We start from the raw sequence: 27,968 nt of genomic DNA, 5'->3' as shown, positions 1-27,968 counted from the left end.
TTTTATGTTTTGGACACCTTGTAGAACAACAAAAACTAGACATTGATTTTATTTTTATGACCTTATTTCTTTTTCTTTCCTTTAGCACTTTTTCCTTTTCTATTACTTCCCCCATTACTTTTATAAAGTTTCCGATGTTCTTCGATTTTTGCTTTGTGCCATTGTGCTGCCTTGTATTCCGCCTCTTCAATCTTTTCGATATCGCCCAGCGTATATGCATTTTGTCTCTCACGTATTGATAGAGCTGTCATCCGCATACATTTGTCTAATAGAAATATAAAGGGTTACGTAATCAATTTTTCAAAATTCTTAACAATCAAGTATACTTTACAGGACAAAATAACACTAAATTCACAGCAATGGACTTGTCAAATAATGGTTTGATGGTCGTTGATACTGAAATCTCACCACCACATCATCATTAAGGTATTTATTTCGTCTTGCAAAGCCCATACCATAACTTGATCTAATGTCGACACCCCTCTTCTAATCCCAACACCCTTCTTCACAGATAGGAATAATGGTAAGGTCAGAATTACCTATGGAAACTATATTTCTTTGCTTAGAGACCAGAGAGGAAAAAATCTTCTGTCTATCAGTGATTCTGACCTTACTTTTATTCCTATCTCTAAAACTGGGTGTCGGAATTAGAAGAGGGATGTCGACATTAGACCAATTTACGGTACAACTTCATACATAAAACGTATTGACTAATGTGTATTATCTTCTTTGATCTTAAAGCTTTATAAATCTTGAACGTGAAAAACTAGTTTGTTTAAATTACAGAAATAGTCGAATAATAGAAGTTCGAACTAACAAAAGTCCACTGTAGTCCTGTAAACACCTGTAAAAACACACTCACCCATAGTAATTTGTTTGATCTTATCAGCTCCAAACCTGAGTGCGTCATCATTGCCAACGATTGGACAGAGCCATGTTGATTTTCTTGTGTTTTGTAAATGTGTTCCTCTCGGTACAAAAATATGTAGTGCTATGTCAATTACATTTTCTTTGGTGTAACCATATGTTAAATAGTTTGGAGAGTCCTCTCCTAAATTTGTAAGGAGGAATGAATAATTTTCTTGTCTTTTATTCAAAATGGGCTTTTCCAGAAAAAAAATTTACCCCCACTGTTGAGGATATTGATTTTTCGAAGTATCGAACCCCCGGATATCCTACTTTATTAGTAAAGACCCCCTGGATATCCACTCTTAAAAATATGCTCATCCCCCTGGATATCCTCTCTTATAAAGATGCTTACCCCCGGATATCGTATTTTTTGCTTGAAAAGACACTTTACCACCTAGATATCCCCTCCCTTGTACATATTTAACCCCCTGGATATCCACTTTTGAACAAAAATCTTTAACCCCCTGGATATCTGATATCCTCAACAGGGGGCACGGACTATTTCTGGAAATGCCCAATGTAGCTTGACGTATTATAAGGGGATGTAAATAGCGAGTTAATGTATTTGCACTTTAGAGAACAGAAGCGATTTAGAATAACCCGCATTTATGATCCGCGAAATCGTCCTCAATTGATCAGGATCTAGCTATTCCGTTGCAGGAAACACACATACATAGACTTGCTAATAAGATGGTAAAGTTGGAGCATTTTGGAAAACTCAAAATGCGATAGAAATTTATATTTGCTTTCTAAAGCTTCATAAAATATCACAACACCTATCTACAACTTAACCCTATTAGGGGGGTGTTTCTGTTCGGGGGTGGAACTAATGTGAATAGCTCTTGAAATAATAAAGCTTTTGGGGCGGTTTTTGGCATGAAATTTTCTGTAAATTCTTAACTTTTCGGTTTTTGCTCACTTTGGGCATGATGAATGACGTCATCAAAAAAATCTTTGTCAAAGGCTACCTTATATGACAAGGATCTTGTGTGCCAAATTTTATCCAAAAAGACCCACTAGATCAAAAGTTTAGGGGTGGTACACCCCCACCCTAGCCTGCCCCTAAAAGCATAGTATGAATAGGGTTAAATTAAACTCAAGTCTTGACATACATTTCTGTTTACTAGATAATATAATTTGAATGAGTAAAACCTACGTAGTATTATATCTGTTGCTATTCTTATTTCAGCTTTTGTGGGTGTCAGTCCGAGCACTTCAAAGTACAGTTGAACTTCTTGGTATTTGATGGTTGTACGGTCTTCTTCTGACAGTTCGTCAAACGCAATCTCATATTCTACAAGAGGGGAAAATGGCATGGTTTAGTTTTGAATTGCCTCTTTATAATGCGAAGATTTCTTGGAATAGAGAGCCTAAATAGCCCAAGGTTTGTACTGTTTTTAGGATGTTGCCATCATAGATTTATAAAGCCCGATGTCGTCTAGATGTCATGCTTTGGCTGAAAAGTGTGCCAAGGTTAAGTAGGAAATCCTACCTAAGTCACGTGACATTACAATAGAATTGACGCTTGACCAATAAGAAGCTTTGCGGGTTTTGGAAAACAATAGCAGCAATATTTTTTGCGATATTCATTTTTTGGTAGGAATAGCTTAAAGCACGACATCTAGCCATCTAGCCCTTCGGGCTTTACTGAAATCTGTGGTTGTCATCGCCATTTATCAATACAATGTAGTCTTCACAGCTCGAACACGCACAGGGAACACAAATTTGAGTTAAGGAAATTTCGAGTTATGGAGTAAGGTTTATAATACATTGTTTACTGGAGGGACGGGAAAACTTGTTTACGTCAAGGAGACATTCAAGTTTTGGAGGTTCGAGCTCAAAGAGACTCTACTGTATAATCATTCTGTAAATTAACCGTCTCCGTAACTGAGAAGCAACATAGGTTAATACTGACAAAACTATAAATTTGGTCTCATATTAATATGAGACCAAATTTATATCTGTAAATTTCCTATTTTGAATTTGATTTTTTTTTATCTGGAAGTGAAATTCTCCCATTTGCAAAAATTCAGAATAAAGATTGAGCTGTATCAATCATTATCATTGATATGATTGTTTTTTTTAACAACTAATCCGTACTGGCATAGCATGATGGAATAAATAATTATATTGACTTACTGTCTAATTTGATATAGTAATCACAAAGTTCGCGAAGATCAAGAGCAACCTTTGGCTTTTCAAGACTTTGACCATTGTCATGTCGAAGGATTATATCATAGATGTGTTGTTTGTAAATGGAGATCAAATCACGCCCAGCCGTCTTGCGCAATTTTGCCTGTAAGTGAGGGAATTTAAGGCCGGTTTACACTTAGAGCACTTGTGAAAAAGGTGTTTTTGATAATACTGATAAACACAAGTTCTGAGTGTAAGCCGTTCTTTTCTAGATACGTATCAAAAACTATTTGACTGTTAATCCTCGTCCTGCTTATAGACCTTTTCCTAATTACAATGACATGTTGAATAATTAAGAACTCTTAGCTGACTCCAGCATCAAAACAATGATAAGAATAATTTAGTACACACTGCTTATGTTAATTATGCAGAACCTATTTTTTTAATGCTGGAGTTTTTAATTGATTAGAAAAAGGTCTATTTTTCATCAGGGGAAAATTAATCCGTACACAATTTAGAGTGTACGTTGCTGGTTACTTATTACTCGATTCGAGGAAATTTCTGGTCAATACACCTTTCCCGTAATTCAAACTTCCAGGCGCTCCACCGTTGTGTATAAGATTGTTTGGAACGCGTTTTTGCCTGCGAGGGGTAAACTTCCTCTAAGGAGACGCAGACAAAAACGGGTTTGTTTACCTCCAGAGACCAAACGATGGAGAGCATCAAAACAATGCGCGAGCATCTGTTTTGTGAATTACGGGAAAGGTCAATTCAACTCCAAATCTAACTTACAATGTGTCTGAACTGTCGATAAAAGAATCTTGCTATCCATCCTTTAGCATATCTGAAAATGAAATTCCAAAAAAAGAAGTTAATCCTTACAGAAGCAAATATTACACCTTTTCGACCGTAGTCGTAGTGATCAGGCACGTGCCACTTTATAATTCAATTTACCATCCTAAACTCGATTCAATCCTTTTTTTACACTTTTTCTATTGTCTTTAGATGCGAAAAATGACTGGGACGGTTTTAGGGTGGTAAAACGGACAAAAAGATGCCCGTGCGACAATTGGTGGCTACGGTCGAAAGGGTGTATTAGAATCTTCAGAATCAATTTTGTTAGTGATGTTCATGACGTAATGTTTTATACGAAAGCACCTAAAAAGCCCAGTTTGTCACTAATTTTGAATTTAAACAATAAAAAATATTACCAAACACCAGGACTATTTTGGGTGCTTTCGTATAAAAGTTTTCAGTGCTCAAAGTTCTTCCGTCTCAGACGAATTTCCGTTTTAGTGAAGTATATAAAGAGGTATTGCTGTCTCAAAATTCGGTATGATTCACCGAAATTTCAAGTGCAATGTAAAATCCGTTTTCCGTCTAGGACGAAAAACCTTGGTTTAACCACTGAAAACATTACGTCATGAATATCATGAAATACACCTGTGTTAGAATCTTCAACATCAATTTTTATTATACAATTGTTAGTGCCCTAAATGGTATTGTTTAAGACCTAATAACACCCCCTTCTCACAAACCCACTGGGTACCCTTCCCACTGGAAGAGCGCAAAAAAATTAGAAAATTTTCTTCTTTTTGACTAAATTGCTCCTCTCGGCTTGAAAAAGTTAAGCGTCGTTGAGGCTGCTTAGGGGCAGTGTAAACACCAACGCGGTGGTGGCTGTCAAAAAAAATAAAAAGAGTTAGATTAATTAATACCTTTGGAGGGTTTGTGCAGCTCTCCCTTTCTTTGATTTCTTGTCCGAGGATTTGCCACTGAAATAAAAGAAATTTTTTTTGTTACATTTCAAACTATTTTTTTGGTTTCAATGATCAGAAATGGTTCAAAAAAGACATTTTAGCTGAAACAATCAATGATTCTATACTTACGATTTTGGTGGCATCTCGCTTAGCGAGCTTTTTGGTTACATAGCTCAAGTGTTTGTAGTTTTGTTCCGCAAAACTTTATTTTTCTATGTTTTCAAGAAAATAAGTGATGTCAAATTCATTTTGAAGTGATGTCAAAATCACATAATCCAGTATATATAAGAATCGCGCCATAGTTTCTTTATTTTAACGAAAAATCTTTGACGTTAAATGTGATGATTGACGTCAAATATTGTCAAATTTTTTAAAACGGCAAGAAAAATCTTTAAAAACATTAAAAAGAAATTAGGAGAGATGCTTTAACGTTGGAGCACTCGATAAGAAAATCAGCTAAATAGAAAAGTTAAAACGCAAAATTAAAACAAAAATCAAGCAAAATGACGAAAGAATCAGCAATGAAAAATTTAAAATTGCAAATGAAAGTCCTAAACAACATGAAAAAACTTCATGCTGACCTGGAGAATTTTCATCGGCGAAAAGTCATCACTAAAGAGACGTTAAATTCAAAAATTGTCAATCAGTTGGATACGTACAGGGAACCAGAGTCCATCGTGGTACCTAGTGGTTTACAACCAAATAACTCCTTTCACGTACCCAAACCGTTACAGTGCTCTCTACACATCACGTCACCCACGCATGATCTCTACGTGGGCCATTACGGAGCTGGCCCCCAAAATGGGCTTCACGTCTGGAATAAATCGCTAGTGGACGGACACATCAAGCGACACAAGAAAGCGTTGAATTGTCGTATCTCTCACATGGTTTTCATATCTAACGCGTATGTTTATTTCGCAGCGTGCACAGATCTATCTTTACGCGTGTTTAGTAATAAATTACGCGAGCAGTGTACTTTACAGTTGACTTATTCTATCTTATCGATGCTGTATGATGAAGATCGCTGTTCTATCATTGTGGGTGCGGTGGGTTGCTTGCAACAATGGAAACTAACTAATGGTGTCCACCAAACACCGCACATGCAACGCGAGATTGAATTGACAGATGACTTTTCCGGTATCACACCATGGATTTCTTTCATACACTATAACAAAGACCAGAATGTTTATATCGCGTTATCAGGAACAGCTCTCTTTTTCATCGACGCCATACGGTTCGAGCAAACGGCTTTCGTAGAGAATCGTCACGCGTATCCTTTAACGGTCTGTTACGCGTACGTCCCTTCAAAATATCTAGTGACAGGTAAAATTTCATAAGTATCTTTCTACTTTTGAATTTGACTTTTAGCATTTGTTCAATCAACCCTAATTTTGTTTTTGTGGATATTGTTTTGTGGTTTTTGTGATCCATTTCGAAGTCTATGCTAGACGGCGACTAATTCAGACATTAGAACATAAGCAAAATATGATACACCCCTGTGTCACAGACCCGCTGGGACCCCAGCCCCACTGGAAAATTTGGCAAAAATTTCGTCCCCGGTGGGAAAATACCCTGTAATTTCAGCCCCACTGGGAATTTGACTTTGATTTCATCCCCTTGATTTCATCCCCACTCGAGATCCAATGTTTAAAAATTACACTCCAAACCATCCCCACTGGATTTTTTAACTTTGGAACAATAAAATTTCTATCCCCATTGAGATTTCAATAGGAATTTTTATCCCCACTGAGGAAAAAGTTCCACCGGGGCTGTGAGACGGAGGTGTCATAATGGAAAGGACAAAATTCTATTTTATACAAACTGATATTATCCCGTTACAATTATCGTATTATCATGTAACACCCATATTACTGTATTACACGGATTATAAACGACTCTAGTCTATCCATTTCGTAAAATAAATAATGTTGAAACGTTTATACGTTAGATGGACAGAAACTATTAAATTTGTTAGAGTTATCATATAGCTCTTTGAAATTCTTATAATAAGAGACTGATTGATTAATAAAAATCATTTAAAATATTTCTAATTCTAGGAGCAAAGAATGGAGATATTAAAGTATGGAATATGAGTATGTATAGTTTACCGTATGTTGGTTGTTTTAACGGCCATTTGAAGAAGATTGTATGTATAGTTGCTCACCCGAATGAACCCTTACTCATCACTGCTTCCGATGACTCCACTATCCGCTTCTGGAGAATCGAAACGTTCCAAGAAACATATCGGTTTGATGTCCTGGATACTATCCACGATTTACGTTTAGTTGGCCCTAGAAAATTATACTATACGTCACAAAAATACATTTGTTTACTTGACTTCAATTATTTTCATTCGATTTTCACGCTCGTTGGTGCTAAGTGTTTATCTCTTAGTCGGTATGCACCGGGTCCCGATCAACCTGCCCGGATCATGATTGTCGGTGATGACGGGGGTGTCCGGATTATTTCTCCGACACACGGTAATATCCTGACCATGTTGTTTCCAGTGGTTACGCATCGTCCTGTATCCTACACGCATGATCCAATGGAACACAGACTTTACGTTCGGCTTCATGACGGTGATGTTATGGTCGTTTCATCGAAATCGAATCCGTGCAGGTATTTATGCGTTTATTCTTTGACTTTCTTTACGAGAAAGATGTTTTATCCTCCACGTGAAATTTGTATTATTCTTCCATTTTCAGTCTACCTGTCTACCCTCTCTTACCTCTAAAGTACCTCTCTAGCCTTCTTGTTTCTCAACAATGCCTCATTTATGTCCCATGTTTGGTTACAAAACCTGCAGGTACCTCAAAACAACAACTTCACTTCAGGTATTGTAGAAATGACAAAAAAGTTAATATGGGTTTGTGGTACCTGTTTTATACCGGTAGATAAATAATCTTCTAATGATCAACATAAACGCTCTTGTTTTCTTACAGAACTGTCAAGATATGGAAAGCACGTTGCGATGACGAACAAGTCGTCTCTATGTGTGTCTTATTCTTGGATGTGGGTGCAGATAAGAAAAGTATACTGCTGGGTGCACACCTTGATGGCTGTATATCCCTTCTAAAAGCAAGAGGTATATCTTAATGCATTCCATTTTTTGTTGAATTAATTTTTCATTACATTAGATCTCGATATCGAATCGAGTCTAATTGAGGAAAACAATTGCAACAAAATCAAGCTATGTGGTTCAGTGTAAATCATTTTCAATACTGAGTCAATACTTGTTGATATTAAGAGAGGATGAATACACGCTTTTTTTACAATAATAACTTCTATAAGAATATCAGGGTGAGATTTCAGAGTTAGAACAATATGCTTATTTTGTTTTAGAACAGTTTAGAACAATAGAAAAATAAGAAATAATGCTCACCCTCAGCCAAAGTACACTATTCTTATAAAAAAAGCGTGCATTAAACTGTCAAGGTGTTGTTCCTTAGTCAGTCCCAGCCCAAAAAAAGTAATCTTATTACTCTCATACCGTACTTTATGGCTTTATTCCGAAAGGTTGCTCAACGGGTCAACATTCAAATGAAAAAATTTCTGAAAATGCAAAAAACCGAATATTTTGTTATATACCAAGCTGGTCACTTATAAAAACTTTTCAATAAACTGCTCCAAAATTATGTGCCAGCTTGGTCTTGGCTTATTTCAAACTGGCTTTGCTGCAGCACTATCCGAACTTTTGTATAGTTTGCCGTAAGTACGGTAATATTCGATAGTAAAACCATTCAAATATTCCCTTATGCAGGTTTGGAGATGAAGAAAGTCAGTCCAGCACGTGGAATCATCACACAATTTCAATCGAACACTGTCCAACACAGTTACGCTGATTTCCTGACCTACAATACGGAAAACACAATCACATTATGGAAAGTGCGCACGATCGGTCCAGGCCTCATTGACTTAAACATGATAGACGATATACAAATTGAGGGCGTTCCAACACATATTTCATTCCGTGGTGATTTTTTTGCGCTTTCTCATGAGAACCGTTTAGTGACTTATCATGTTGACTTCAAGAAACGTGGCTTTTGCGCAGGTCACGTGACACTTTTCAAACATACCAAGGATGAGCAGCATACAAAGTCTATCACCCAGGTTGATTTTTTAATCCTACTTTTAAATGTTTTTGAAATAAGTTTCTGATTATGGTCATTGGCTGAAATGAAATAATCGCTCAAAGGTTTCGTTTTAAAGTGAAAGGCAGTGCAGTTCTGAATAAATTGGTTGAAAATACTGAACACCCTGTCAGATCATCATTGTTACTGTACCTCTTTAGAGAAGGGTGTGGTGCTGGTTATTATCTGCGGGGTTACTTGTCTTTAGATTACGAATACTCGGTTTGTTTTACAGAATTTGTTGACTGCCATTTTACACTCGCTTATATAATTGATTATTATTTCCCTTAAAAAGTAGGAGAAGCTAGAGAATTCAAGCGAATCACTTATTTTAATCACCAATGTTTATCATTATTTATTTCTAGTTAACCAGCTGTTCTAACCTTGCCATTTTCGCCACTTCGTCACTGGATGGACATATCAAAATATGGGACACGCAATGTCACCTTCTACGAGAGCTTGTTTTCGATAGCACCCTATCCGGAGTGTGTTTTGCTAACGGACACGGTGACTTATTAGTCGGCTTCCAGTCTAATCTACATTACGTCCCTGTGTTAGAGTACCTTCCGTACGGATACTTGCAAACGCTTTTAGAGACAGAGGTGCCCGATGACCGGACTGAGTTTTGTATTTCTTTTGATCCGCTGTTGAAATTTTGGTATGATCCAGATAGGGTGGAAACTGTTGGAATGAATGAAACGAATCAGAGATGTGAAGAAGGCGATTCTCTTGTGGTGAGTTTAGTGAACTCTTTATCCCAACTCTTGAAATAATTTTACGAAATCTCTTGATATACAGCTCACGCTCTCTAGTTCGACGTTCTACTATTCGGTACACTCCATTATTCGATAATATTGAAGGAAAGGATAAGATATCAACAAGAAACTCTCATAAACGACACTCTACTATTTGATACGCTACCTTATTCGATAAAAATCTAGTTGCCCTTGAAGATCGAATTAGAGAGCGCCGGCTGTTTCTCTCTCAGTTATATTTGAAAATTCTTACGTAAGATATGTAGAAGGGGATCGTCATTCAAGAAGACATCTGGTATCCTAACGTAAAATGGAGTTTAAACTTTCAAATTTTGCTATTTTCGTCACATTCAGTATTTGAATGTGTACACATCAAACGAAGTGAAAGAAAACTTTAAGTAGAGATTTTCTTTCATTTTTGATACAATTTTGTATTTAAGTATACTTTTACAGTCCAGTAAGTTTATGTTCTCGATTTAACGGAACTATTTTTTAATTCGTTGAGTTCCGTAAACAAACACTGATACTGGTCTGTGGTTTTGGATTTTGTATCATTGACTCAAGTGACGAAAGTCCCTAAACATGAAAATAATGCGGATCTGAACTTTCGTTATTCTGAGAGTTCTCCATGTGTATGCTAAGTTTTTTTTAATTATTGACTACAGATTGAGGGGTTATGCTTGAATATCAGGAAAGATTGAAGCATTTAATCCTGAAATTAGATAGCCGCTACTAAGTGTTTCAAGTAATATAAGACAGTGATACTTTTTGTCATTTTCCGTGACCTTAACTACAGACAATAATACAAGTTGATTTATTACTTTTGAAGATACAATGTATACATTTTACACAGAATGGTAACAAGATTACATCTCAAATTAAAAGTTTTTTTATATTTGATTTTTTTCATTTTTTTGGTTGAGATTAGTGATGAAAATATCAATACACCAATAACTGTTTGGGATGGATCATCGTGGTTTAAGATTTTCCAACCAGTATATGTTGTTTTCAAATCCTTTTATAATTTTGTCCACTTTTAGCAACGGTTTACAGGATTATGCCCTGCAGCAGCCGATCTCGTGAGCGTCAGACAAAGTCGTCAAACCAATATCCGGGAATCTCATTATAAGTTTGATGCTTTACATGACATTGCAGAATTGACTCACAGACAACCAAAGAAAACCATAATAGACAAAGAGACATTAAAGAGCTCACGGCGCAATAGCCTGATTCCTACCTCTTCTCTTGTTTGGGTGGGTTCAGAGCCTAGTAGTAGACGTGAGAGCGAAGATCATTCGGAGCAGACTCCAACAATACAGAGTACTGAAAATATGCCATTGTCAACTGCTTTAGCCAATGAGGTTAGTTGGCTTTATTTTTTCAATCAAATGGGATGTAATTTTGTCCCTACATTACAACTACGACGCTGGCTTTTTAGAGTTTTTTTGTAATTTGAGCTGTAAGATGAACTTTTTTTCTGTTTCCAGATTATGACTATTCTATCAGTGGACAGCCTTCCACCAAAAGATGCTGACGAAAACGCTGACACTGCATTTTTACTTGAAGAAGAAGATGGAAAGAAGTTTTGGCCATGCGCGCCAGATGGTTTCATACCAAACTCCATTATTCGTAAATTGATTGCACCAAAGAAACCAGAATGGGATGATGCGGAACCATGGAGACCAAAATCTTTAGATATGTTGGGTAGTTTGAAGCATGAAGAATTGGAGTGCCCAACACCAGAGGAGGAAAGCGATGGTAAGAATCTTCCTCTGCTTTTAAGTTGTTAGATTGTGTTCAATTTTGTATTCCGTTCTTAAGCTCAACTCCTTCCCACATAAATTTTTGTTTTGCGTGTCCAACAGTGTCCAACCACCTTATGGAAGTTTGTCTACTGTTCGAGCGCTTGTGTTGGTTGCAACTTTTCTAACAGCTTTATTTCTTCTAAGTTTAGGCTTAAAAGAATATAAGTATGGAAACGGAGACAAAAATATACCAGTGTTAAAAAATATTCTCTTTCAAACGGATTTCCGTATCAGTGAAGTATGAAAAGAGACCTTTATTCCACCCTTAGAATTTAGATTAGCCAAATATTGAAAATTTGTTCTAATTGGTCATGTTGAGTCTATTATCCGTCTGAGATGAAAAACTTTGCTTTGCAGACTGTAATCTATACAAAATATGCTCTAAAATGTTCTTTCTTGTTTTCATCAGACGAAGTTCGTGTATGGTTGTCCGCCGATGAAGAGGAAGATGAGGAAGAAACTTCAAACAGTATGGATAGCTTGTCCTATTTCTTGAAACAAGAACGAAGAAGATCTTCTCAAGGATCCTCAAAATCTAAACGGGTCAAGAAATCAAGGTAAGATAAGTTATTCTATCGTTGCATGTTTTCCATTTTGACCAGTGGTAGATATAGATAATTAGAGTTGATTAACAAAAATTAGACTTAGTCACCTGCCTGGTTGATATTTTACAGACCAGAATGTACTAAGAAAGTATTACTTTGGAGGTCACAAAAAGCTTGATCTCCTCCATGGGAATATCACCCTTTCAATTTTGTTTACTTGATTTTTTGGACCTACCCCGGTGGGGTGAAGGTCCTATAAATTCACCTCTGTCCGTTCGTCCGTCTGTCCGTTCGTTACCAGCTTTTCTCGAGATTGAATCATAGGAATCATTTGATTTTTGGTACAAAGGTGCAAAACAGTAGTGGCCAAAATGTGACGGAGCCCGATTTTCGAAAAAAAAATTTTTTGGGCAAATTTGGGCCAAAAAACGGCTAAAAAACGGGTTTTTTGGACTTTGTGAAAAATTGGATCATTAAATTTTTTTGATTTTTTGCATGAAAGTAGGGTACCATCATAGGTAAAAAATGGCTCAAGCAGATTTTTGCAAAAAAATTTATTTGGCTTAAAAAACGCATGTTTATCTATAAGAATCACTATTAATAAGCATACATCAATGTTCTTAGTCAAATTACTCAATTTCTTTATGAGATAGAAGTTTTTTTTGCTCATGAGGGCTTACTTTTGAAGAATATGTGTGTTTAGACATGCAATTTTGGTTGCTTGTCGTATTTTTATAGGAAAACTGGCCAAATTCGATATTTTTTTATAAGCACATTATCAATTACTTAGGTATTAGCTTTTCTCGAGATTGGCTCTTTCATTCTTTATGATTTTTTGCACAAAGATGCATAACTATAAACCCTCGAATGTGACCGAGCCCGATTTTCGAAAAAAAATGTTTTTGGGCAAATTTGGGCCAAAAAATGGCAAAAAAGCGGGTTTTTTGGACTTTGTGAAAAATTGGATCATTGATTTTTTCTGATTTTTTGCAGGGAAGTAGGGTACCATCATAGGTAAAAGATAGCTCAGGGAGATTTTTGCAAAAAGATTTGTTGGCTCAAAAAAACGCATGTTTATCTATAAGAATCACTATTAATAAGCATACATTAATGTTCTTAGTCAAATTACTCAATTTTTTTATGAGATAGATGTTTTTTTTGCTCACGAGGGCTTACTTTTGAAGCATATGTGTGTTCAGACATGAAATTTTAGTTGCTTGGCGTTTTTTTATAGAAAAACTGGCCAAATTCGATATTTTTTTATAAGCACATTATCAATTACTTAGGTATTAGCTTTTCTCGAGATTGGCGCTTTCATTCTTTATGATTTTTTGCACAAAGATGCATAACTATAAACCCTCGAATGTGACTGAGCCCGATTTTCGAAAAAAAATGTTTTTGGGCAAATTTGGGCCAAAAAACGGCTAAAAAAGGGTTTTTTGGACTTTGTGAAATATTGGATCGTTGTTTTTTTTCTGATTTTTTGCATGAAAGTAGGTAAAAGATGGGTCAAGCAGATTTTTGTAAAAAAACTTTTCAGCTCAAAAAACGCATCTTTATCTATAAGAATCACTATTAATAAGCATACATCAATGTTCTTAGCCAAATTACTCAATTTTTTGATGAGATAGATGTCTTTTTATGCTCACGAAGTCTTGAATATGAAAGAATATTTCAAGAGCATGAAATTTTGGTTTCTAAACGTTTTTTTTATAAGAAACAAACGACTAATTTTAATAAATCGTCACTATTTTTGTTCTGAATGATTGTTTAACGTTCATGCTCACGTAGATAACAATTATATTTGTGTTAAATGCATAACCAGGTAGGTCCATAAAAGTATCACTTGTCTTCGTGCAAATTATATGGAATCGAAAGAAAAACTGATGTTCTACAATCAGTGACTAAATATGTAGTAATTTCTTGAAAAATCTCTTCCCCCCTAATATCAGTTTTGATGTGAGCTTTCTCTGAGCATGGTAGCAGCCTTTCCACCCATCGACATTGATACTAGGGGGGGGGGAATTCTTGCCAGAATACTTAGTCACAGATTGTAGAACATAAATTACCTTTGTGTTATCTTTCGATTTGAATTCACTCTTCTTCGATTTTTGACCTCCATTTGATGTTCTTTCAAACTCTCAAAATGAACTGAAGAGATATCGAGTGTTTCTCTTAAAGGGTAAACGCACCTTTCCCTTTTTAGCATGGAACTTAAAACTTGTTAACCTTTTAACGAGATGGTGCCAGGCTCACGACGATGAAGAAATGGAAACATTATAATTTCAAGTTGATATAAACTTGCGATATTTTCAGTGATATTTTACCACGGATTTTCCGACCGGCTTTTGAAGAATAATAGAAAGGTGCTCCTTAAGAGTCCTCTGGCTCTTCCTCTAACATTACAAATAATAGTATCAACCAGATTTATCGTTGATAATTCCAAGGCCCAAATTGGAGGTATCCGAAATCCTAATTGTGTTTTTATCGTTTATTTTTATATCTTATTAGTCCATCGTCGACACCCACAACACCGAAAAAGTCGTTCAAGAAAACAGCCAAAACGGTGGCTATCGTTGCCAAACCTCTCAATAGAAAACGAAAGTCAGTATCGAGAGGAAAAAAGAAAAGAGGTCGCACAGGTGAGAAAGGTGAGTTTGGCCGTAAATACGTACAGTGCTTGAAGAATATCTGAAACAACAAGAAATACCGAGTATTGAAAGAAATTTGTTCAATCCATTCTTGGTACAGTGGAGTCTCAACAAATCAAACACATACAGGAATTTATTTCACTTATAGAAAATTTGAGTTTTTGAGATTTTTAGGATCCGTTGTCTGAAGGGTTCAGTAAAATTTGAGCTGATTATGAAGATTTATGGAGACTGCAGTACTGTGCGTGTAATTTCTGTTGCACCGTGATCAAAATAGGGTCAACTCATGATATTCATAACGTAATTTGTTATACGAAAACACCCTGGTTTTTTGCCAGTAGTGGCAAACTTAGACCATGTTCACACGTTACTGTTCCGTTTCGCTCCAGTATAATTTTCGTTACGGATCGAGTGTGTTCATATTAGTTTCGGAACGTTTCGGAGCAAGAAAACGGAGCAGTTCCGTTCCGATGAAAAAAGTGAAGCGAAACCGTTTCGATCATCCCTTTTGCTTTGTAACGTCTTCTTTTTTTTGACGTTTCGAATTATGACGTTCACACTTGTTTCGGAACCGTTTCGTTTCGTTTCGTTTCGGAACGGAACCGTAACGTCTGAACATGGTCTTTCAGCTAGAAAAAATCGTTTAAAATTTGCTGCTACAGGTTTATCCGGGGCGTTTTCTGTAGAAAACAATACGTCATGAATATCATGAATAGAGAGTATTATTGGATTATGACGGTTTTATCTTTGTTATCTAAATAAGGTTCGATTAGCGAAACAGAAGAATCGGAGCGAAGTGAAGGAACGGAAGAATTCGATGAAGAAGAAGAAGGAAACGATCTTCCTGATTTACCAGAATTTGAACTAAATGCCATCCCTGAAACCCCTTCACCGCCACCTTCAATTGGACCAATTCCCAAGAAGATCTCACTCAATACATTCTTTAAAAAGTTTCGTAAGAAGAAATGGTTCCCTAAGGATGTTGATCACAGTAATTACAATAAGATCGCACGGAGATGTCTGGATGAACTTGATGAAATCAAACCGTTCGAACTCAGAGAAATTGTGGATTTTCTGGCTGAACTCCATATGTAAGTATGATTACCCTCGTTCTTAAACTGTGTTGTTAAAGTTTAAAGCATAACTTTGTTAAGGAACTTTTCTTGGTTGATTTGGACTAAGCTTTATTTTATGCATTCAAGAACTACTCTCCGGTACCTAATAGCCGATGGGGCTGGAAAAAATCTCAAAACTTAATAAGTGGGGGGGGGGGGGGGTTGGAATAAAAATTCCTCGTTGGAAAATTTTTGAAAAGGTGGCTAATACAGCAGAATTAGGACGAAAGAGGGAATTATTAACCCCCCTGGGTTTGGAATAGGAATGTCCTGGGTGGAAAATTTTCGAAAAATGAATAAGCGGGGGGACGGCCATTAGGTACCCGAGAGTGCGTTCCTTATCAAACAGCTAAGTATAGATATATACCGATTTCCCTGGATGCTAGTCTTTTTGAAAGAACTAATTTTTAAATGTTTGTCTTACATAATTTTCTTTGTCTAACAACACAAGAACCAAGTTTTAGATCAAACACTTCATTTTTGCTTCATAGAATCGAACCTCTCTCTGAAAACTGTTTGGATACAGTTATCAAAAAACTTCTTTCTATTTTGGACAACAAATCTGGTCAAGTGCGGCATTACGCTGTGCAAGCGCTATTAAAACTGGGTGAGAATCGTAAAGATGTCATCATCCGATTGGTGCAGGGCTTAGATGATCCGGTTGTCACTGTCCGTGAAGAAGTTAAAATGGTGCTCTCAGCTATGTGTGGTATGTATGGATGATTCAATTTCCGCCCGTCTTGTAATAGATTTTAAGAAGATTCTAACCAACCACAACATTACAGTTGACTCTCTAATTCGATGTTCAAGGGACCAAGATCTTTCATCGAATTAGAGAAAGATTCGAATTACAGAAAGTTATTTCATACTAATTACTAACTGAGGAGACCAATATCTTAGTTCGAATTAGAAAGAGTTGACTGTCATACAGTTGTATCTCTCTTATTCGATGTTCAAGGGACGAAGATCTTTCTTCGAATTAGAGAAAGATTCGAATTACAGAAACTTATTTCATACTAATTACTAACTGAGGAGACCAAAATTTGAGGTTCGAATTAGAGAGAGTTGACTGTATTTAATCACAGACTCCCCAAAGGGTTTTATTTGAAGCAAGTCAAATTTTATGTCAAGTGTGTCAAAGTTTGATCTTTTAATTTATGATCCATGTTGTTCAATGAATATTAATCAAAGTTTATCGAATAATAATCAAAGCATTAGGTATATAATAAGATGTTTTGTACCATACTTTCTATGTAACTTTATTATAATATACTACTCTAGATCGCAGACCTCTACAAATCCGAAGGTAGTATATAAGAAGGAACATGAATCCGTTAGTGGATACCAGCAGCCTTATAATATACCAACTTTCCATCTTGTAGGCATCACATGTGCAGACACTCTAGTAACAATTCTAGAAGAAATTGGTGAATATCAAGAATACCCAATGTCTAATGATGCTGACGTGGTCGAAACGTTCCATAGCACTATCATTTCCAGACAACACCTAGTGCTCAGAAGAGCTACCCTGGAGAATAACCGAAGAGAACAACGACAAAGCATATTCAGTGAGTTATAATTAAAGGTTTTATTTTTACGTAAGTGTTCCCGTTTCATATCAGACACATGTTTCATATCAGGACAGTGTCTGCCTTTTGTTATATTTTGCTGATATAAGCACAATTTCTTTTTTCTAACCAATCTTGCTCCACATCCGTGTAATTCAATATCAAAAAGCTTGTGAATTATAATTGACGAGTAAGCAAATGATATCATTCTTATTTAAAAACAAAACCTCTAATATCTCAACCGATCACCATTGCAAAGGCATATGATGATGACCTGAAAAACGGGGTAACCTTTGAACTCATAGAACAAACAAGACCGTTCATTTCTTAGGATTTTTTATTAAAATGTTGATCTCGAGTCTTGTTCTAGATTCAGGAAGAAGGATTCCTTTACCCCGACCTTACTGCAATAATCAGAAATATTTTACTTAGAGACGTGGTCTTATTGATTTTCTTTTCAGTATACAAAGTTTTTCCGTCTCAGGTGGATTTTCGTCTCAGCGAGGTACTAAAAGAAGCTTTCTCGTCTCCAAATTCAGCAAAACTCAGCAAAATTTGAAGAATCTTGCCCAATGATGTGTTGTTTAAAGTCAATCTCCGTCTGTGATGAAAACTTTGCTATAAAGCACTTTCTTTTACATTGTTTTCTTCCCTTTAGATTGGTTACACAAACACCAGAGTGCAGAAGAAGTTGCTCGAAAAGTACGCAAGCTGTCGGATGAGTATCAAGAGGTAATTCCCAAGAGTTTATTACACTCTATATTACTTCTAATTGATTTTTATTGTCGTTAATGCAACATTAAACCATTATACCCAATTTAACTCACCTAAATAGCCCAGTAATCTATGACCTTTCTATATTGATTTTACTCTCTGTTTGCTCGATTTTCTATGAACTGTGGGGTAGAATAACCATAAGTTTTTAACCACTTAAACCACTTGAGTGTCTCTCTGAAATATAAAGGTATTTGTATGATACTATTGATCGGTATCGAAGTCAATTTACAGTACATAATTTCTTAACACAGAAACAAAGGAAGAAGGAGAGACGAAAAGAAAAAATAAAGAAGAAAGTCATCAAAAACTGGACGGCTACAATGCCCAACACCAAAGCTAAAGCTGCCACTAAAGGCTGGAAGAAACCTGCTAATGAGAAAGAACGGATCGATAACATTGTGCAGAAAACCAAATATAAAGGAGAGAAGAAACGACGTGTTAAGAAAAAGACCAATGATGTTGAAGAGGAGGAGGACGATTCCATTGATGAGCCTGAATCACCTAATACATCACCAGCATCATATGTTCTCGTTGACTCGATACCTTCTCAGGTACATTGCATTTTCTCTGACATACAAAAGTACTTCAAGATAAATCTTAAGCTATGTTTGGGTGATGGGTGTCTCAAAATTTACTTTCTCTGATGCCTTAAGGTTTCATTTATTTATTTTGTAAGGGTTTTTTGATCCCTAAGGGTTACAGTAATTCCAACAATTACAATCAAAGGGCCTACGACATAGTATTTCAAAATGAGCTGAATATGGTCAAGGAGTCAAGGAAAAATGTATAGCACGAGTACATGGTCCTTATGACCTTCATATTAAAAGTCGTAGAACACTTGTCTTCAACACCACCTATGGGACAGGTACATCATTAAAGATTTAGTACCGACTGATATCTTATATGCCCTACTCTCTATGATTTCAGGTACCGCTCATCAACGTAGCGTCAGATTCACTAGACACATCCAGCACTTCGGAGGAGGATGATGATAGTAGTCTATACTATAAAACAAGTAGTACCCAAACCTCCACCAACACCTCCAGTGACGTCACCACCACTGATGACGATAGCGTCAGTGGTGATAATAGCAGCGATGAATCTGATGATCGACCTGAGACGTGTGATTTCATTGTTAAAAGTGCTTCACCTCGTTCTTACACCGATACTAAAATGACCAGCAAGAAAGGTGTTATCACTTCATCCAACACTAATGTGGATAACCTTCTTTTACCGACTGGTCAACCACCTTCTCAGAAGAAAAAACCCAAGTTGGAAAAGACAAAACAGAAGGTGGGAAAGTCTAAACAAGAGGATGTGGGAATGACAAACCCTTCGGATATTTTTGAAATCAAAATGGTGAATCGTATGTTGCTGAACGAACAAGGAGAGGTAAGTGGAGTGTTTCATATTCTCGTCAATAAGGCGCAAAAATCACAAAAATTATAAATTTGGCAATGGTAACTTATTTGGCATGTAAAAGTAACGCCATTTATAAGAGTACTTATTTTAACAAGGAGAGGTAAGTGGAGTGTTTGATATTCTCGTTAATAAGGCGCAAAAATCACAAAAATTATAAATTGGCAATGGTAACTTATTTGGCAATTAAAAGTAACGCCATTTATAAGAGTACTTATTTTGGCGAATTGAAGGGTGAAATTTCTCTTTTCGTCTAAAATAGGCGTTTTAGATATAAATTTAGGGTCATTTTGAACATTCCTGTATTGTAGTCAAAAACGTTATAAGATTTGTTTGGCACTTCAGTCTTCGATATAACTCCATGTATACTGATACCTTATTTAAAAGTATCCTATTTCCTCGTAAAAGAATTCGATTTAAGTACTTGAAGTACTGCTAGTTATGTTTCAAGAAGCTCCAAGTTATAGTTATGTTAGTCAACTTATATTTATTTTGAAGGGTTGCGAGGATGCGATCAAGCATTTTGCACCACGAATCTATGATAAATTTATTGAAGCCCAACCTGGTAAGTATTCTTGTTTGTTTTTATTTTAAAAGTTTGTGATTTATGTAAAATATTCAGGATAATGCGTACCCTTTAAAAAGTTTAGAAATCCAAAAATAATATGGAAATATTAAGAATTAAGCAGTACTTCCATAATTTTTATGGTTTGAAATTGGCTGTGTATTATGAGCTATAATTCAAACTAGATAGGCGCAGTGGTTATCAATCGTGACTGCCGTCCCGTCTGTCGGGGTTCGGTTCCCACTTGGTGCTGTGATTCACTTTGTAAGTGAATGTACCTTCGCCCGGGTCAACCCATGTCATGCGAGTGGAATCAGTAGACAGAGACTCATGAAGTCTGTCGGTGACTGTGTTAGGTATCAATTCCACAATACATCGTTGATTAGGTGAGAGTGTGCTGGCCTTGTTCCCTAGTGGTTCACGCCGGATTAACGCACTCGATCCGCGTGTCAGTGTCTCGCAACCTGGTAGGCAGTATAAACTTATAAACTACAGCGTAAGACAATTCTAACGAGACGACTCCCTAGACCGCTAAATACAAACCTGGGCATCCTCTGTATAGAGAATCCAGTCATCATCAACTTTAACTAGAGGACGTGACACGTACTTTGTTTTAATAGAAATGGAAAGAGCAAATCTAGAGAGAATATTCTAGATATTCGTCAAATATAACTGCCGTACGTGCCAAAATCATCTCGTTGAGAGAGAATTTAAAATTGGATCGCAAATCTTCAATTTTTTGATATTGTGCCTCTACCCTTTTACCTACGTCAATATGTAAAATTTTTCATTAATGTTTTAATTGGAATTTGTTTCTATTAGCTTGTTTCTCTGGCTTTGATGTGGTCGGGAGATGGCCAAAAAATTAACGATTTGACCCACCTGTTTTTGTATATCCATGACAGTAAGGGAAGGAAAGTGTGGTTTACTTACTTACATTTTCGCCAATCTTTTTCCTTTTAAGGCAAAATCTTTGTGATGTAGGTGTATTGTCACATAAAGTAGTTCTTGGAATATATGCTTTTCTTTATAAGAATGGTGTTTTTTCATTTTATATTCTTTACTTTCTGGGTAAAATCGTTTTGAAATATTATGTCATGCTATGTCATGTTATATGTTATATGTTATGTGTTATGTTAAATATGCATTTATGTTATAATTCTTATACTTTACACGCTTTTTGATAAGAACCAGTGGATTGGCCGATGCCTTAAGCTTCACGCTTTTAAAATATTCTCATCATATTACTCTATGAACTTGAAGGTCATGATTGCCTCAAAATCAGCATTTGTTTTGCCATCATGAAACCTAAGGCTGGCGTTGATCAATTTTAATTTCTATGGGGAAAATTTCATTCATACCGTAATACTTTGAATGTAATTCTTATAATATGTTATATCATATATTATAGAACTTGCTCAGAAATTCGAGATGACAGAAAGCCAAATACTTCAGCAGCAACAAAGAGCCGATGAAAAGAAAAGTGTTCCTGCACTGAAAGTTCTCCACATGAAACTTGCAGAACTTAACCGTCACCCAAGTGCTATTTACTCACCACCCACTACCGATAATCAAACTTTGGTTACGGATCAGAAAAGTATGTGTTTACGGTTAATACAGTTTCTACTTCACACCCCCTTCTCACAGACCCACTGGAAACCTTTCCCACTGGAAGAATTGGCCAAAAAATTGTCCCCAGTGGGAAATTATACTCCAATTTCTTTGTCCCTTCTGAAAACAATCAGATAAGCGAATCCTCACTGCAAAATACTATGATGCTATGTTTTCCATTCCCACTGAATTTTATGGCTCGAAAACAATGGAATTCAAATCCCCACTCATAAAAATTATGGGAATGTCAATCCTCATCGAGTTTTGGTCCATTATTTTTACCCCCACCGGCTGAAAAATCCTACCGGGTGTGAGAAGGGGATGTTACTTCGGAGATTTCCCCTTAAAGAATTTTTATACCCCCGGACGTTCTGATCCATGATAACGGTTTTTGGATTGAAATTAGCATGAAATAAGTTATATCTTATAAACATGAACCTGGAAGGCACAGCTTGGAAGCCGCAGTTGAGCCAGGAAATTCGATGTTCTGAAGAAGGCTTTCATGTGAGAATTAAGATACAAAACCAACCTAACGAATTCATTTTTCTATTTTCAGAGAGACGAGTAAAGAATCGTTCGAAAAATCCTAACGCTCCAGCAAAGAAATCTGATGTTTTAAACGTCCAAAAAGCTGTTCTAGCTACCGCCATAACTGCTCTCAATAATAAAAGAAGAAATACTACTGATGGTCTGCCATCGCATGGCATCTTGGGTAATCAAGCCTTAAATGATATTAGTGCATTATTGGTCATGTTCCAGAAATCTAAGAACACTTTCAATAGAAAGTCACTGAGTGCTGTGTACAATATTATAGAAGAATTACAAGGAGAATTTGGCCTGGTTCAACCTGCCGCTCGACCCCTTAATAAAAGCCATCACCACTTGCAATTCTCCAATAAGAATGAGGTAACCATGATATCAATTTGATTTACTATTTTTCTACCCTAATCCAATAGATCCCAATTTGATACAAGAAGCCGAAGCGTTTTAAAGGCCCAGCGACGTATCAATAGTCAAATATACAATTGATTATTGAACATCTGTACTTATTGTTACAAGGCGCTGTTTCTTCCGAAATGAATTTAAATTGACAAAACGCTGCTTCTTCAAAAACGGTCATACAGCACCACAGATAGAAACATGCGAGGCCCGATGTTGGGCCAATTAATTTACGATGCATTTTCGATTTCCCGCACCGTTGTTATAAGATTAAGATTCTTATCTAAATTGTTGTCAGTATCTTTCCAAAAATTGACTTCCATCTTTCTTCTAGAAAACTGAAGATGTTACACAAATCACACATGTCCGGTTGATACCCAGTCCGGTTCAAAGAGACATGGTACCCGGTGTCCACGGTGAACGTATATTGAGCAGTTTCCACGTGCTACCAAGTATTCCAAAAGCACCAAGAGATGATTGTTGGCGAATGAAAGCTATTCCTGAACGCCATGGACATTCTACTGGTAAGCTTTTAAACTTGTGTTTTTGATTCTTACATCTAGCCCGGTTCGATTTTCAAGCAATCGTCTCTACAAATTCGAAAAGTCATTATAAAAAACCCTGGTCTGGCAATGTATTGTTTTAGCTATTTGTTCAATTTTCTTTTGTTACAAACAAAAGACAAGTTGTTGCGATTTGCATACTTTTTGATCGCGTTACCAAAACCTCCTCTTGGGATAAGAAGATGGAATTAGACAAAAAGGTAGCCCCTGTCATAAATTTAGATCCACCATCGTTACCCGCGAGATTCTTTACAAACGTTGAAAGAAACCCAAAATATTCTCTAAAGAAGGTTGGGATGGCGGTACGCGGGCTACTTTTTAAGGGCCAATTCAAATTTGGTCTCATCATTCGGAGTTTTTTTGTGACGTACTTAGTTTAAATAACGGAAGTATAAAGACCATTATTACCATTCATATTTTATTTGGCCAAAGATAACTTTGACAGCGTAAATTAGGCATCATTAACATGAAATAACTCCAGACGTCTAGACGAATTTCCAAACTGATGGTTCTCAGGATATATTTATTTTCGATTTTCTCCTTTTTGACAAAAATCTTCCTTTTTTTGCTTCTCTATTGACTTCTGAGGTTGCCTTACCGATCCTTTTAGTAAATATTGAGATATGTCATAAGTATTCCGGGTTAAAGATGCTGCCCCTCTAGCGGATTCGTGCTCACACTACTAGTAGAGGTAGGTCTGTTATTTAGACTAATGCTAACTTAAAAAATATTTTGATTTTTTCTTGCTGTATCGCTACTGTGTCAAAAAGATTTGAAAAAAAAATCAATGGTTTACATATCGCAATCTGATTGAGTAATTAAAATAAAAGTATTGGTCGGGAAGACTACAGTTGACTGTCTCTAATAGACCTTATCGGAGTTTTTTGATTTTCTAAAAAAACGATGCATTGTGGGATTGTTTCGAGTGTATTACAATAGAATTCCCTCGAGGAATTCCTAAGAGATTCCTATTGTAATACACTCGAAACAATCCCACAATGCATCACTTTTTTAGAAAAATCAAAAACTCCGATAAGGTCTATTGGATCTTCAAGCGACCAAGATTTTTCTTCGAAAGATTCGAATTATTAGGGGAGTACTTTAGACGGCTTTCCAGCAGAAAGGAGCGATGTTTTAGTTCAAATGATAGAAAGATCCGAATAATAGATGTTCAAATTAGAGAGAGTTACCTGTAAATAAGAATCTTTCACAGCTGCTAAACCCTCTAACCTGATAGGCAAGTTTTTTTTCCAAATTTTTTCAATAACGCATCGCGTTCGTTTTATGTTTGACAATTATTTTCAGTGACAAAATTAATTTTCCTTTTCTACAAACAATAGCTATTTTCAAAGGGTCGGTCTGGGAAAGTCCAGGAAATAATTAATAATCCTTATCGTCTAATTATGCGTCTCATTTATTTGATATATATAGATGGTCGTTAATTAATGATTTCAGTCTAATGCTTATTAACGTTTGTTATACCATTGGTTTTGACACGCACCTGTCACTCAAGAAGAGAATTGGCGTTTGGATTTATTGAATCTAATCTTTTTTCCTAACTCGAACTTTTCCTTAAAATATGTACGGCACTTACAATACATGTTTTTACATGAACATATAAACGACTGGACATCCATCGCTGGAAAGACTCACTGAATTTTTCTTTTTTTGCTTGACTATGAAGCACAATCGAATTCCTACGAGTTAGACCAAAAATGACGATTTCTAACTTAAACTGGGCATTACATGAGGGCGTCGCCCACCTATACAGCCCGTGTCCAATATACTCCACATTGGCACTTAAAGGGTTAAGAACATTTTTAGGCTTAAGACGCAAACAGTTACGAACTGGTTACGAACTGGGATTTGAACCGAAAAAAATAATCCAGTCTTTTTATTTGCCCTTGGTATCTCTCGCTAGGCTCAGAAATCAATTATTATATTATAGTTCAATATAATCATTAAACTTTTTATGAACCCTGGAGATAGTTTCTCAATCCCAGCCAACCTAAATCTTTGATAGTCGTTTTTTCGAAAGTGTTACCTAATTGCAGCACTACACACAATAGTGCTGTAAATACCTCGAGAGCACTAGATCTATTTTTCCTCAAATATCTGTGATGATCTGGCGCCGTTTGACATTAATTTTTGATACTAGAGTGACTTTTCTGGTATCACATTCAAAAAAACTCTAATGGCGGTTATAGCCTTGTCCAGGGTTAATAAAGATCAGAATTGAAATGCAATCCTAACCTTTTCATAAAAAATCTTCTATTTTATAGTAACAGACAAACGAGGACATGCCCAATACGGTTCGATGGCTTTTCACTGGACAACGTGGACCTCCTCCTATGACATGAGTCTCAATTCACAATCAGTTGCCCATAACAACACTAGCATTAAAAACAAGAACAAAAAGAGAACCAATCAGAGTTCACCAGACAAATCAAATCATCACCTACCCGTTATCCTAGAGAAACCACACCAACGTGTAGCCGAGAAGTGGGCCCGCTGTGCGCAACTCACTCCACCAAAATTGAGCGTCTTGGTGGAGCTAGAACGCAGGCGAAACATTCATTCTACCGACTTTAATCGATGTAATCCTGCGCCGCCGAACACCGCTCTGGCTACTTCTAAATGACACCGTTTGTATATAACTTCATTTTTTGTTACAGTTTTGTATATCTTGTATTTTTGAATCATTTTTTAAACAATATAATTAATATATTTCCTTTAAAAGAAAGTTTTTTTTGGATTTTTTCTTCATATTTCCTACTCAGAAATAGGACACCTAGGACAAAGACCAAAACAACGTCTTATCTGTCCATATTTTCTGACGACTGGACGACAGATGAAGATCAGACAATATTTTATAAATCTGAAATTATTTCGTAGAGGGTGAAATATAATTCTATGAATTAGAAATTTTGAGGACAGTCAACAATAAATTTAGAATTTAGGCTAGTAGATAAAGGTATCCAGGCTAGACAAAGTGACCTAACACAAAAGTGAAGTAATTTTTTGGCAATAGTTTCTTCAATTAAAAATGTAAAGTATTTGATCAATATCAATAAATGCCTTCCCATTACGTATGTGAATTGAATTGAGAAGCAAATCACAAAATAATTGTATAAAGGGCATGAAATGAATACTTTCTGATTCTAAGATATGCTTCCCCGATTTTATTTGTGTGAAGTTCTAGTGTAGTATGGCATGATACAGGCCCGGCGGAAGCGGGAAGACTGGGGAGACTTCAGCCTCCCAACTTATGAGCAAATGAGATTTTGTTCTCAAATTCCTAGCAAATTTTATCTAATTTTGAGCATTTAGCCTTCCCACTTTAACGGTTATCCCGCCAGGCCTGTGATGGCCTTTTTTATGGCACCAACCAAAAACATTTTTGGGAATGCCTGTAAATCTAGCTACCATTCTTTTATTCAAATGGTCTTAGCATGGTCAAGTCATCACAATATTAGTCACCATTTTCAATAAATTGAGATTTAGAAATTTAGAATTTTTCTCCTTATCTATCGGAAAGGATTAAGGTAATCAGGCAATTACACAAAGATTCTTTTTAAGGTAGTCGAAACCAAAAAATATCCTCTGAATCCTCTACGTAAAAAACTCATTAAAAACCAATCAAACCTTTTCTTTAATGAAATACTTACTATATGGGCGAGGTCCTTACAAACCTATTACTACTTTTGTTAAAGTGAATGGGTGGTAAATTTTTGTTGATTTGTTATTTTCTGCAAATTGGAAATATTGTGATATTGGAAGCTCGAAAAATTAGGTGCCTAGCAACTCAAATTTTGTTTTTAAAATATTTACACTATTTTGTTCAAAACAGAATACTTTATTTAAACGCCCACATGGTGAGTTATGGTCTGATTGATTGTTCAGTATCCTTACTATCAAAACAGACCCGGCGGAACAATCGTAAAAGTGGGGAGGCTGAAGGCTCAAAATGAGGTAAAATTCGCTAGGAATTTGAGAACAAAATGTTATTTGCTGCAAAGTGGGGAGGCTGAAGTCTCACCAGCATCCCCGCTTCCACCAGGCCTGCAAAATAGTTAAATTGATTCTTCGCATTGAAAATATTAAAAAATTTTCCTCTAGCACACTTTTTATTTTCTTCGACCCATGATATCAAAGTGCTTTTTTGGAGTATTTTTTTTTGGTTTTATTGTTCATAACTGTACAAACCCCTGCTGAGACAGGCTGAGAAGGTTCATTTCTGTCCAATTTTCGCCCCCACAACTAGAGCCGCACGGTTTTTCACGGAAAATTTCTTTTATTTTTTTATGTTAATGGCATAATTTGCATTTTGTTTGTTTTCATCATTACTACAACAACCTCTGCCCACCCATGGTCATCAAAATAGTCCTGACCAAAATATTTTATGGCCGTCACTATGAGAGCCATCGCTAATCATCCTTACTTCTATGACATTTGATTTCTTTTTTTTAATTTTATTTCAAATTTCCTCAACAACCGCTTTTGTTTATCACGATTACTTTCAGTGAGTTGCATAATATTATTTTTGCACATTTTACATTTTTTTATAAGGATGTCGATGATGAAAATGACCAAAAAATATCACCATGGAATTAGGCAACAAAATCTAAGAATGCCATTTACAGAGCAATTTTAACTGTAAATTGCCAGTTTTCCCCCAGTAAGGCGAACTTTTCACAAAAATGCCATTTTTTGCTTCAGGTGT

At 36.1% G+C, this 27,968-nt stretch overlaps 2 protein-coding genes across 3 annotated transcripts; one reads left to right on the top strand and one right to left on the bottom strand.

Annotated features, from left to right (window-relative positions):
• Nucleotides 1-29: 29 nt before the first annotated feature.
• On the bottom strand, nt 30-14,187 carry LOC136806882 (uncharacterized). Of its 2 annotated transcripts, none has more exons than XM_067063474.1 (7): nt 14,107-14,187; nt 4,761-4,817; nt 3,835-3,886; nt 3,049-3,205; nt 2,066-2,203; nt 863-1,051; nt 30-265 (listed from the first exon to the last, which is right to left on the bottom strand). In XM_067063474.1, the coding sequence occupies exons 1-7, from the start codon at nt 14,157-14,159 to the stop codon at nt 63-65; spliced, it is 849 nt and encodes a 282-aa protein (XP_066919575.1). In that variant the 5' UTR covers nt 14,160-14,187; the 3' UTR covers nt 30-62. The 2 variants fall into 2 exon arrangements, with proteins under 2 accessions (XP_066919575.1, XP_066919581.1); XM_067063480.1 differs by lacking the exon at nt 14,107-14,187 and adding an exon at nt 4,932-5,020 and having other exon boundaries at nt 31-265.
• Nucleotides 5,041-25,980, top strand: LOC136806862 (uncharacterized). Its single transcript, XM_067063436.1, has 20 exons — nt 5,041-6,125; nt 6,860-7,421; nt 7,745-7,887; nt 8,563-8,912; nt 9,298-9,666; nt 10,728-11,048; nt 11,175-11,445; nt 11,902-12,049; nt 14,549-14,688; nt 15,452-15,779; nt 16,295-16,512; nt 17,186-17,371; nt 18,030-18,103; nt 18,400-18,699; nt 19,076-19,540; nt 20,066-20,132; nt 21,544-21,729; nt 22,300-22,649; nt 23,017-23,206; nt 25,528-25,980. Exons 1-20 carry the CDS (start codon nt 5,306-5,308, stop codon nt 25,884-25,886), a joined length of 5,847 nt encoding a protein of 1,948 aa, XP_066919537.1. The 5' UTR covers nt 5,041-5,305; the 3' UTR covers nt 25,887-25,980.
• The last annotated feature ends 1,988 nt before the right edge of the window (nt 25,981-27,968 follow it).

This window comes from Clytia hemisphaerica, unplaced genomic scaffold (genome assembly GCF_902728285.1).
Source record: "Clytia hemisphaerica strain Z4C2 unplaced genomic scaffold, Clytia hemisphaerica genome assembly, whole genome shotgun sequence".
In the NCBI taxonomy this organism is placed as follows: Eukaryota; Metazoa; Cnidaria; class Hydrozoa; order Leptothecata; family Clytiidae; genus Clytia; species Clytia hemisphaerica.
This window is presented reverse-complemented; position numbering and strand designations above follow the sequence as displayed.

What these genes read in the sequence shown, in the direction of transcription:
- LOC136806862 (XM_067063436.1), top strand. Translation starts at nt 5,306, where the DNA reads ATGACGAAAGAATCAGCAATGAAAAATTTAAAATTGCAAATGAAAGTC. An exon ending in TGTCGGATGAGTATCAAGAG is followed by an intron (nt 18,104 to 18,399) that starts GTAATTCCCAAG and finishes TTCTTAACACAG; the next exon opens with AAACAAAGGAAGAAGGAGAG. An exon ending in ACGCCATGGACATTCTACTG is followed by an intron (nt 23,207 to 25,527) that starts GTAAGCTTTTAA and finishes TCTATTTTATAG; the next exon opens with TAACAGACAAACGAGGACAT.
- LOC136806882 (XM_067063474.1), bottom strand. Translation starts at nt 14,159, where the DNA reads ATGGAGGTCAAAAATCGAAGAAGAGTGAATTCAAATCGAAAGATAACA. An exon ending in AGCAACAGATATAATACTAC is followed by an intron (nt 1,052 to 2,065) that starts GTAGGTTTTACT and finishes TTACAAATTTAG; the next exon opens with GAGAGGACTCTCCAAACTAT. An exon ending in GATCAAACAAATTACTATGG is followed by an intron (nt 266 to 862) that starts GTGAGTGTGTTT and finishes TATTTCTATTAG; the next exon opens with ACAAATGTATGCGGATGACA.